The sequence below is a fragment of the Limanda limanda genome, chromosome 7 (assembly GCF_963576545.1).
Source record: "Limanda limanda chromosome 7, fLimLim1.1, whole genome shotgun sequence".
In the NCBI taxonomy this organism is placed as follows: Eukaryota; Metazoa; Chordata; class Actinopteri; order Pleuronectiformes; family Pleuronectidae; genus Limanda; species Limanda limanda.
The window spans coordinates 24,362,882-24,375,454 of NC_083642.1; the positions used below are offsets into that span (position 1 = coordinate 24,362,882).

At 39.6% G+C, this 12,573-nt stretch overlaps 1 protein-coding gene across 1 annotated transcript; it reads right to left on the bottom strand.

Moving 5' to 3' along the window:
- Nucleotides 1–7,079: 7,079 nt before the first annotated feature.
- Nucleotides 7,080–7,689, bottom strand: LOC133005650 (activated RNA polymerase II transcriptional coactivator p15-like). Its single transcript, XM_061075399.1, has one exon. The coding sequence runs from the start codon at nt 7,657–7,659 to the stop codon at nt 7,285–7,287; it is 375 nt and encodes a 124-aa protein (XP_060931382.1). The 5' UTR covers nt 7,660–7,689; the 3' UTR covers nt 7,080–7,284.
- Between the last annotated feature and the right edge of the window lie 4,884 nt (nt 7,690–12,573).

Here is a 12,573-nt window from a genome sequence, read left to right on the forward strand (position 1 = left end):
ACTGAAATAGGAAATCAGTAAATCAATGAAAGTTTCATTGCTATTTTGAAGGTAGTGATGAAAATGAAGCATTTATAATTCATGGCAAACAGCTTAGTTTGCCATGGACATGTGAATATGGTGCTATATTTGCCAGTATTTTTATGGAAAGTCAGTAGAAGTTTGGAGCTTACAGGGCACAGACATATCATACCCAACATCATTTCTTCCTGTTGAGGGGATTGTTGGTAGATCTGTGGTTAACACATCCACTGTGCATTTAACCAACACAAGTGACAAAGTAACTGTAATCATGCCACTCTGCACAGTGGTTGAGATTGAGGAAAGTGTTCGTGGGCAATTAAGATTGAAGAGGTGGGTTGTCACTCCTGTCCAGGGAAACAGACTTACTGAGCCTCATTGTTTTGGATTATAATAAAATGTTGGAATAAAGTGTACTTTTTAAAAAAAAATCATAGCATTGATCTTTGCTCATGGTATACAATGTAATTCATTATAGCACACCTACTTACTAAAGGGAAACAATTAACAATTTCAGGTTTTATATTTATTTTAAGCCTGGTGTACTTCACCAGATAGTTTAGTTGGTACCTCTCAGAAAAAGGTGTTATCTGCACTGAACTATCCTGATTTGCATTTGTAAAGCTCAGAGCATTGTCATTTGCATGTGAAAGCCTCCCCTAGGCTTAGGAGCAGAGGGGTCACCGCCCAACATTCTCAGGCTTGTAAAACTGCCAGAAACTGGTACACCGCGTCAATTCCTGACAGTTTTCTGTGCTGCCTGCAGATTTCTGTGAACAGCCGTTAACCGTAAATTCTCCCAAAATGTATTGCGCCACGTACTGACACAAACTCTTCTTTTTATTGCATTGGCTAGCAACAGGCATGAAAATGAGTGATTGACAGCCATTACCACACTGCCCGCAGTGCAGGCCCTGGCAATGTCCAACCCAGTCTCATCAGAAAACGTTCAGTGGCAACATTGGTCCACTTGGAAAAATGTTACCATCTCACAATCTGGCCTCAAATAACTTGGACCGAACAGTTTGTTTTGCTTGATGAAGAGCAGGAAGGGCAGCCTGGAGAGAAAGAGAAGCCGGGTGGAGCCCACTACCATCATCCACATACCACGAGGAAGATGGGGGAGAGAAATTATCCTACCATTAAAAAGGTACTTTTAAGTTACATACCAGAAACACCATTTTATATGATGTGCCACATATACATTTTTATTAAATCCCCAAAGTACGCTGGCTGAAATACAAGTTAATATTAGGGATGAGCGAGTACAGCATTATCTATCTATTAACCATATGAATTATCCGTATCCGTACTCGGAGTGGGCGGGGCCTAACCCGGAAGTGGGTGTGATTTAACCCGGAAGTGGGCTGGTTCAACATAACTTTCTTTTTTAACTTTGAAAATTTTTTATGATTTTTTTATTTTTATTTTTTTTAAATTTATTTCCACACCAGGTGTGTGTGTGTGTGTGTGTGAGATGCGAGGGACGTTCACTGTCTCCCGGAGAAATGAACACTCTGTGTTTTTAGTATAGAAAGACGTGAATTATATTCGTTCACAAGTCATACAGACTGGTTTTGTTATTTTCAGTTTACATTAACACTTAAAGTTTATCGCAGTGTAATTGTTTGCCGTGATAATTAACGTCTTTCTATACTAAAAACACAGAGTGTTCATTTCTCCGGGAGACAGTGAACGTCCCTCGCATCTCCAGCGCTCCTCTACTGAGCCAATGCAGGTCTCGTAAAACATTTTCCAAAGACTCGTACCCAAAGACCCAGTCGGGAAATGAACGAATCATTTCTGCTTCCTTGACTGAGCCTATGGAACAGTCCCGATGCGCAGTGAACCTGAGTGACTGAGAGACAGAGAGCTGTTCTGTGAGTGAGTGAGCAGAGCCGTGTGTGACGGGAGGAGCGCTGTGACGCTGTGTGAGGATTTTCATTCAGTCCGTGCACAGATAATGACTCCGATTACTCGTATAATATTCGTACTCGGCAAAAGTGCTTTATCCGTACCGGATACTCGTTTCAGCCGAGTATCCGGCTCATCTCTAATGATTCGTTCACTTCCCTACTGGGTCTTCGGGTACGAGTCTTTGGATCATTTATCACGTGACCTGCATTGGCTCAGTAGAGGAGCGCTGGAGCTGGAGCGAGGGACGTTCACTGTCTCCCGGAGAAATGAACACTCTGTGTTTTTAGTATAGAAAGAGTGAATTATATTCGTTCACAAGTCATAATGACTGGTTTTGTTATTTACACTTACAGTTTACTGCAGATCATATTTTTTAAAGTAAACCTATTAAATACAGTACAACATTACAGTTTGTATGGTTTGAAATTGTCATTTATTATCAAACTGGCATTTAATTATCATGGCAAACAATTACAATGCACTAAACTGTAAGTGTTAATGTAAAGTGAAAATAACAAAACCAGTCTGTATGACTTGAACGAATATAATTCACTCTTTCTATACTAAAAACACAGAGTGTTCATTTCTCCGGGAGACAGTGAACGTCCCTCGCTACAGCTCCAGCGCTCTTCTACTGAGCCAATGCAGGTCACGTGAAAAATGATCCAAAGACTCGTACCCGAAGACCCAGTAGGGAAGTGAACGAATCATTTCTGCTTCCTTGACTGAGCCTATGGAACAGTCCCGATGCGCGGCCACAAGAAAATGAACGAATCTCTCATTGAGAGGACTCGTTACTCCCGAGTCCTTGTAAGGATTCGTTCATAGTGAACGAATCGTTCACGACCGACACATCACTATTGCAGAGGCATTAAAATGTTAGTGTAGTACTGGATTTTATTGGCGTTACATTGGACATCTTGTATGGGTACACAAAAAATATATTTGGTTTCACATTTTAGATGGCATAAGCAGAGACATCAACTCAGGAAAAAGATTTCTGCAGAAAAGAAAGCCTTGTTCTAACTCTGCATATTCAAATGCTTTTTTGGGTGCCTTTACAAAAACTCACCAAATTGTGCAGATGGGTAAGGTTTGGAGCAAATGTTGGTATTTTAATATCGTCGGCAACATGTGTCCAAAAATGGCTCACAAGTTCCCCCTACAAATTTTCAATGATAGTCTTCCTATTCATTACTTTCGCCTTGAGCAGTGGTTCTCAACCTTTTTTCAGTGACGTATCCCCTTTGAAAAAAGATTTCAGCCGAGTACCCCCTAACCAGCGCAAAGCATTTTTGGTTGAAAGAAAGCTATAATACAGAGTACTGTGCAATTAGTGTCTGATTTATTAAACTTTGTAACTAGACACTTTCAAATTTAAAACTCCATCAATGTCCATAACATTGCTCATTTGTAGTGGTCTCTCTTGAACTATTTGGAAATAAAAATATATAAAATAACAAAAGACTCAATTATAAATAAAGATTTGTGAACATAAAAATAATGATCAACTTAAAGTAGGGTAAATTTTCACTGCTATGCGGATGACACCCAGTTATATTTGTCAATAAAACCTGATCAAAGTAATCAATTAACTAAACTTCGAGCAGGTCTGAAGGACATAAAAACCTGGATGACCCGCAATTTTCTCTTATTAAACTCAGATAAAACGGAGGTTGTAATACTTGGCCCTAAACACCTTAGAGAAACATTATCTAATGATAAAGCTGCGCTAGACGACATTGCCCTTGCTTCCAATGACACAGTCAGGAACTTGGGAGTGATCTTCGATCCTGATTTGTCCTTGAATAGTCACTTAAAACAAATTTCTAGGACCGCCTTTTTCCACTTGCGTAATATCTCAAAAATCAGACATGTCCTTTCACAAAAAGATGCAGAAAAACTAGTCCACGCCTTTGTTACATCGAGACTATTGTAATTCATTATTATCAGGCTCCAGCAGTAAATCGTTTAAGACCAGTCCAGTCCAAAATGCCGTAGCACGTGTCCTGATGAGAACTAAGAAAAGAGAGCACATTTCTCCAGTATTAGCATCACTACACTGGCTTCCTGTTCAATCAAGAATATAATTTAAAATTCTCCTCCTCACCTTCAAGGACCTTAATGATACGGCACCTTTTTACCTTAAAGAGATGTAAGTACCATATCAACCAGCTGGAGCACTCCGATCCCAGAATTCAGGTTTACTTGTCGTCCCTAAAGTCTCTAAAAGTAGAGTAGTAGCCAGAGCTTTTAGCCATCAAGCCCCACTCCTGTGGAATAATCTCTCACTTTCAGTTCGGGAAGCAGACACGCTCTGTTCGTTTAAGAGTAGGCTTAAAACCTTTCTCTTTGATAAAGCGTTAACTTAGAGCTAATTAGTGCGGTAGAACGTAACTTGTTGTATTTTCTAAAATAGGAAGCGTTTAGTTTAAAAAGGCATAGAGATATTGATGTCTGATCTACTGAGTGGGCCACATGGTTTTCATCGTACTACCATACAAACCAGTAGCCAGTCAGATTTACCTTGAGCCTCAGTGTAGCCTCAATTTCGGCCTGTATCATTGTAAAATTGATTAAAAGGCAAAAACCCCTGATGACGCTAAGACGCACAGGGAATTTATGACACATGACACACGGAGCTTCTCTTTCCTACTTCTCCTTCCTCTTCTCCATACTTATCACATCTAAGTTATTCTTATCTCATCTGTACATGTTACTATTTGACCCCTTTCCCGGAGTTTCTGTGCCTTATCCCCCGCAGATGCAGGGCCACAGCTGTGGCCGCACCATGGATTATGATTGTGGATCGCGCGTCAGAGGTCGCAATGGTGGATCCAGTTTGGTGGATTTTGTATCGTGCCAGCTAATCGTAGTGGTAATGGAGGATCCTTTGTCGAGTTGGCATCGAATGGTGGTGGACCACGACGAGGTGGCGGCTGATGACGGATCCTAACTGCCGGCAGTGGACAATGACTGTTGACTATAGTGGATCCCATCTTGATGCTGGATCGTGATCTTGCTGGCTGCTGACCAGAGACTATGATTGCAGCAGGACTACTTGACATATAGTATTGAAGCTATCCTTCCAAAATGTTTACCCTCATCGATGCTGCTAAATAATTTAATCCCGATGATGTTCTCCTACACTTGACATCTATTGCACTTCTGTACGTCCTGGGAGAGGGATCCCTCACATGTGGCTCTCTCTGAGGTTTCTACATATTTTTACCTGTTAAAAGGGTTTTTAGTAGTTTTTCCTTAAGGCTCTTATATACTTCTACGTATCCGTTTCTCGGAGAGGTCTCAGCGGGGGTCAAAGAGTCTTTTTGATTTTTACTTCTCCGACGACTATCCATCTAAAAACAATTCCCCGCCAAACCCATAGGTGGCGCAACGGAAGACGAGCTCAGAGAAGCCTACCCCATTTGGGAAGAAGAAGTCCACGTGTCTCTGTTTACATGTTAGCCTGCGTCCCACACACTGAACCATGGCAACTAACAGAACTAAATAAAGTGACACCCAGCGGGTCAAGATGCTGATGTAATCGTTTCTTAGCGCAGCGGTTCCCCGGTCTTGTTTCCGAACTGTGTTGCTGATTCCACAGCTTGAATCTGCTTGAGGCTACATGTAGCTAGAAGCTACACGGACCTAGCTCCCCCCAGCTTCCACACACAGTCAGCAGGGACTCCCGGCACCAACAACTACTATCCAGTGTTTGCTTCTAACCTGACGGTATTATAGAAACAGTGTCATGATTGAATTAAAGTCGTGACGGCGGGTTCTTGCACTGTAACCACCGCAGTTAGCATGGTGGCTAGCCTAGCCCGCTAGCCTAGCCTGCTAGCGCCGTTTTGAAAGCTTGTTATAACCGTATATGACCGTGCACACATGCCCTCAGTGCTCTAACGAGCCACCGTCAGCCGGACAACTCCGCTGGCTTAACACACACGTCACATTAATCGTAGAATCATAGTTGTGTTCGTGTTTGTTGCTACTAGTAAACAGGAAGTTTGAGGTCCGGAAATACGGAAATGACGTCATACGGAAATGATGTCGTTCGCGGACCAATCACAGCCAAGAGCGGTCCGTCGGGTCTCCAACATGAAGACGGATAGTTAGAAAAATCAGACGTGTACGAAAAGCTGTCCGAAGCACTCGGAGAGAGCGTTTCACGACGGATAGGGCGGTCTTATCTATCCGTAATAGAAAAAACGGAGAGGCATAAATTGGCCTTTACTCTTGTTGAGGGTTAAGGACAGAGGATGTCACACCATATTAAAGCCCTATGAGACAAATTGTTATTTGTGAATGTGGGCTATTCAAATAAAATTTGATTGATTGATTTGATTGATTCACTTCCGTATTCCAAAAGCCAGGAGGATGGCTTACGCCTGCGCACTTCCGAGGAGGGAGGAACGAAGATCTACTGTTATAAAATGGACAGGCGCCGGATGTTTGTGGCGCTCTGATACAACTAGTGTGTGGAAGCCCATTGTTTTGCTGATTGATAACCTGGTCATTGCTTCCTAAATAAATTCTTGATTGATCAAACTGAGTTCGGCTCATCTTCTCTTAAAAGATAAACGAACACTACTTACTTACTAATTTTTTGTAATTACTTCGCTGCCGGTGCGAACAGCCCAATTATTAAAATTTGTATAGGGTTGCGTAACTAAAAGAACGCCAGAACCTCCCAACCCCCCATGTAAGCACTGAAAACATATGTTATGCTTTATGTAATTGTTATTTTGATTCTGAATGAAAACGGGGAAATTAGGTATTGAAATTTGAAAAAATTTGATTGTTTTATAGATATCTAGATCAGAAAACCGGAACATACCGCTGGTCTACGGCGTCAAGTGTAGACAACATGGTTACCATTTCATTTTTTTGTGTTTTGTTTTTGTTTTTTTTGTTTCATAGCATCTTTTATTTTCAAACCTGAACCATGAAACTAATTATGCTCTTACAGTATGACAAGCAGGGCCTGGCTTTCAGAACTATAAGTACTATACTATATATTACAAAGATCAAAAGAAGCCAATTCTTATGATTTATTAAACCGTGAACATGAACTTACATTTAAACAGCATAAAGTGAGTGCCTTTTTTGTATTAATTGACATAAAAACTGCTGTATTGACGAACCCAAGTCAGTAACTTTAATGATAAACCATCTTCTCATCCACCAATAACTTCACTACAACAGCTCAAAAACAAGTTTTACACAGAAACAGGAATATGCAGACAACACTGGATCTACACAACTACTTATTAAACAAGTCCATTAGAAAACAGCCCCAGTCTCATTACAAAACAGATCAGATAACACTAGAAGGAATGCTTATATTCTCTTAATGGCATCATCAATTTCTGAAATCTGGTCCTTCAGCTGGTTCCATTGTATAGGATTCAGGGAGATGCCTTTCTTCCCCGTCTTCATTTCCCCATCTTGGTTCATCCAGTACTCTATGATGTCAATCAGGACTTTACCTTTGAAGTCCCTCACGCTGACGTATCTCATCTTTCCAATCTGGAACATGTCGTCGTCACTATTACTGGCCTTGGATGATCCCCCAGGCTTGGAGCTCTCTCCACTCTTTGGTTTCATGGCTGGTTTCTGTTGTACACTTGGCTTCTTTTTCTTTGCCTTGGTCTCCACTACACTGTCAGAGTCACTTCCAGATGTTGAAGAGAGCACTTCCTTTGATTGAGGCATTATGATGTGATGGAGTAGAGTGTGTATCTTTAAGGAAACGGAAGCTGTCCCATTTTATTTTAATTTAATTAATATTGTAAAACTAGGCTTAACTCTCTTTGACACCTGACACTTCAGATCCTCTTTGCATCATCAATACATCAAATGAATCTATGACCACTGAAACTGTGATGTATTTGCATAAATCTAAGACATCATAGGAATCTATGAATCTATAATGCTTTGAAGTGTTCTTTTAAATAAATCATGGGCGGAGTTAAATAGTAAATCTCAACAAGTGTTCTTTCAGCTTAACCCTTTGGTACACAACACACTTTCTGTATGCCTTTTCAAAATAAAAGCACAGCAGCGTTTCTGTTAACGGAATTCATTCCCTTGTTTAAAACATTTTTATTGTGAAATATTTGCAGGAGCGGAAGATGCACAGCTTCATATTGTGTAGTACTGGTATTTATTTAAGTACAAGGGACTTCTTTCATACAAGGCAATCATATTTGTGGCCACATTCAAATCAAAGCCTATATGTTAAAACATTGTGCTGCAGTAGCAGCTCCTCTGCAGAACATGATTTTGAACTGAGAAGCTACATATTGTGCATTGTTATTAGGGCCCGAGCACAGACATCAAAGGTGTCTGGTGAGACCCTATTGAAATTGTAAGGATTATTATTATTATTATTATTATTCAGGCAAATGAATTGGCTTTTTGAGGGCTTTAACATGCTCAACTTCTTACCAAAATTTGCAGAAAGTTAGAAAGTGGTGAAAATTTACATATTCTGAAGGAATTTTCAATGGGCGTCGCAAAATGGCTCAACGGTGCCCCCCGAGACAGCCCGAGACCCCCGGAAGGTGTTCCCATTGACCTATCTTCACAAAAATCGATATACAGGTGTATCATGACCAGACAAACAAAAAAGTCTCTTGGTGCAATTGGAAAAACACAACAGGAAGCCTGCTATTTTGCATTTAGTGGCCATTTTGGCCATATTCCACATTTTTTCTTTGATACACTTGTACCAGGGTTTTCATCGGATCAACTTCAAATTGAGATGAGTGTCATCACGACAAGATGGAGATAAAAACTGACTGACAGATTTTTTTTTAATCACACGGTGTGACCGTGGCGTGGTGTCAAAGTTTGATTACACGCCATTAAAACACGATGTTCTGTAACGCGGACATACATGGACCATGAATCCTTTGATTTCAGTCTTCCTAGATCAAAGGAAACTTTATGTCTTGCAAAGGTTACGTCTCTCTCTCTCAGAACTGGTTATTATTATTATTATTATTCAGGCAAATGAATTGGCTTTTTGAGGGCTTTAACATGCTCAACTTCTTACCAAAATTTGCAGAAAGTTAGAAAGTGGTGAAAATTTACATATTCTGAAGGAATTTTCAATGGGCGTCGCAAAATGGCTCAACGGTGCCCCCCGAGACAGCCCGAGACCCCCGGAAGGTGTTCCCATTGACCTATCTTCACAAAAATCGATATACAGGTGTATCATGACCAGACAAACAAAAAAGTCTCTTGGTGCAATTGGAAAAACACAACAGGAAGCCTGCTATTTTGCATTTAGTGGCCATTTTGGCCATATTCCACATTTTTTCTTTGATACACTTGTACCAGGGTTTTCATCGGATCAACTTCAAATTGAGATGAGTGTCATCACGACAAGATGGAGATAAAAACTGACTGACAGATTTTTTTTTAATCACACGGTGTGACCGTGGCGTGGTGTCAAAGTTTGATTACACGCCATTAAAACACGATGTTCTGTAACGCGGACATACATGGACCATGAATCCTTTGATTTCAGTCTTCCTAGATCAAAGGAAACTTTATGTCTTGCAAAGGTTACGTCTCTCTCTCTCTCAGAACTGGTTATTTTTGTTTTTTCAGACAAAAAGCATGCAACGCTTCAAAATGGATGTGCTCGGGCCCACCCAGTGCTGCTTTGCAGCCCTAAAAATTTTATTTTCATTTTTATTATTATTATTATTATTATTATTCAGGCAAATGAATTGGCTTTTTGAGGGCTTTAACATGCTCAACTTCTTACCAAAATTTGCAGAAAGTTAGAAAGTGGTGAAAATTTACTTATTCTGAAGGAATTTTCAATGGGCGTCGCAAAATGGCTCAACGGTGCCCCCCGAGACAGCCCGAGACCCCCGGAAGGTGTTCCCATTGACCGATCTTCACAAAAATCGATATACAGGTGTATCATGACCAGACATACAAAAAAGTCTCTTGGTGCAATTGGAAAAACACAACAGGAAGCCTGCTATTTTGCATTTAGTGGCCATTTTGGCCATATTCCACATTTTTTCTTTGATACACTTGTACCAGGGTTTTCATTATATTTATACCTCTACTATATATCATATCATATTATATCATACTCTGTATATTCTTGTATATACACATATTTATACATGTGTACATGTTATTATTATTATTATTATATTTACTATTATTATTATATATACTGTTGCTGCCATTATTACTATATAGTGCTATTATATTGGTATAATTACTATCATATATAAATATATATTATGTTATATTATATACTATATATACTGTACTATTTTTTTTTATATGCTGTCTAACAATAACATTACCATCATATCATCAGTACTATTACCATCATCTTGCCACTGCACCTTATCTACCTTTTTATCTTGTGTTTCTGTTTTTATTCTTTATACCTCAATATTTATTTATTTTATTCTATTGTATTGTATTTTATTGTATTCAATTTATTATTATTATTATTATTCAGGCAAATGAATTGGCTTTTTGAGGGCTTTAACATGCTCAACTTCTTACCAAAATTTGCAGAAAGTTAGAAAGTGGTGAAAATTTACGTATTCTGAAGGAATTTTCAATGGGTGTCGCAAAACGGCTCAACGGTGCCCCCCGAGACAGCCCGAGACCCCCGGAAGGTGTTCCCATTGACCTATCTTCACAAAAATCGATATACAGGTGTATCATGACCAGACAAACAAAAAAGTCTCTGGGTGCAATTGGAAAAACACAACAGGAAGCCTGCTATATTGCATTTGGTGGCCATTTTGGCCATATTCCACATTTTTTCTTTGATACACTTGTACCAGGGTTTTCATCGGATCAACTTCAAATTGAGATGAGTGTCATCACGACAAGATGAAGATAAAAACTGACTGACGGATTTTTTTTTAATCACACAGTGTGACCGTGGCGTGGCGTCAAAGTTTGATTACACGCCATTAAAACATGATGTTCTGTAACGCGGACATACATGGACCATGAATCCTTTGATTTCAGTCTTCCTAGATCAAAGGAAACTTTATGTCTTGCAAAGGTTACGTCTCTCTCTCTCTCAGAACTGGTTATTTTTGTTTTTTCAGACAAAAAGCATGCAACGCTTCAAAATGGATGTGCTCGGGCCCACCCAGTGCTGCTTTGCAGCCCTAAAAATGTTATATTTATTATTATTATTATTATTCAGGCAAATGAATTGGCTTTTTGAGGGCTTTAACATGCTCAACTTCTTACCAAAATTTGCAGAAAGTTAGAAAGTGGTGAAAATTTACGTATTCTGAAGGAATTTTCAATGGGCGTCGCAAAATGGCTCAACGGTGCCCCCCGAAACAGCCCGAGACCCCCGGAAGGTGTTCCCATTGACCTATCTTTTACAATGTGTTTGCAATTTAACCACTTTCAAAATACATCCTGTACAGTTTTAGGTTTCTGGGTGAATTTCCCCTACATGGCAGGTGGCTGACAGTTTCTATGAATTTATTAATATTTAGATTTATATGGTGTGTAAGTAATTATTATTATTATTATTATTCAGGCAAATGAATTGGCTTTTTGAGGGCTTTAACATGCTCCACTTCTTACCAAAATTTGCAGAAAGTTAGAAAGTGGTGAAAATTTACATATTCTGAAGGAATTTTCAATGGGCGTCACAAAATGGCTCAACGGTGCCCCCCGAGACAGCCCGAGACCCCCGGAAGGTGTTCCCATTGACCTATCTTCACAAAAATCGATATACAGGTGTATCATGACCAGACAAACAAAAAAGTCTCTTGGTGCAATTGGAAAAACACAACAGGAAGCCTGCTATTTTGCATTTAGTGGCCATTTTGGCCATATTCCACATTTTTTCTTTGATACACTTGTACCAGGGTTTTCATCGGATCAACTTCAAATTGAGATGAGTGTCATCACAACAAGATGGAGATAAAAACTGACTGACAGATTTTTTTTTAATCACACGGTGTGACCGTGGCGTGGTGTCAAAGTTTGATAACACGCCATTAAAACACGATGTTCTGTAACGCGGACATACATGGACCATGAATCCTTTGATTTCAGTCTTCCTAGTTATGAATTGATATTAATTTGAATATTGTGCACTCAATGAGAAAGGTGCACAGCTGCCTCTCTTTGTGTATATTTATTTATTGTATATTCAGCCTTTAACAGAAATTGCTAGAAATAATAAATAAGACCCTCCTAAGTGGTTTTTTTTGAAAGATATCAGGGTGGTGGAACTCTGCTTACGTTTAGAATTAAAAAGTGATCTTGGGCTGTTGGTTGGTGGTGTTGACCACTGTTCAACAGGATCAAGCTGGAGTTGTGAGTGTGTCTTGGAATCCAGCTCTCCTAAATGAAGAAGGAAGAATAAGCTATAAAAGAATGTAGCTAAGAAACATCCACAAATAAAAAGGTCCCACCACCAATTTGATTGACGTGACAGAAAGTCCTCCATTTTGGATTTTGTGGCCATTTTGGTCATTTGAATCTCGGGTGTGCATCTTCACGTTTCGATTCATCATGATACATCAATGCATCTCTATACGGCTCAATGCTTTTCAATGTATCACATCCACAATTTTCTGTATTACTACATATGGATGC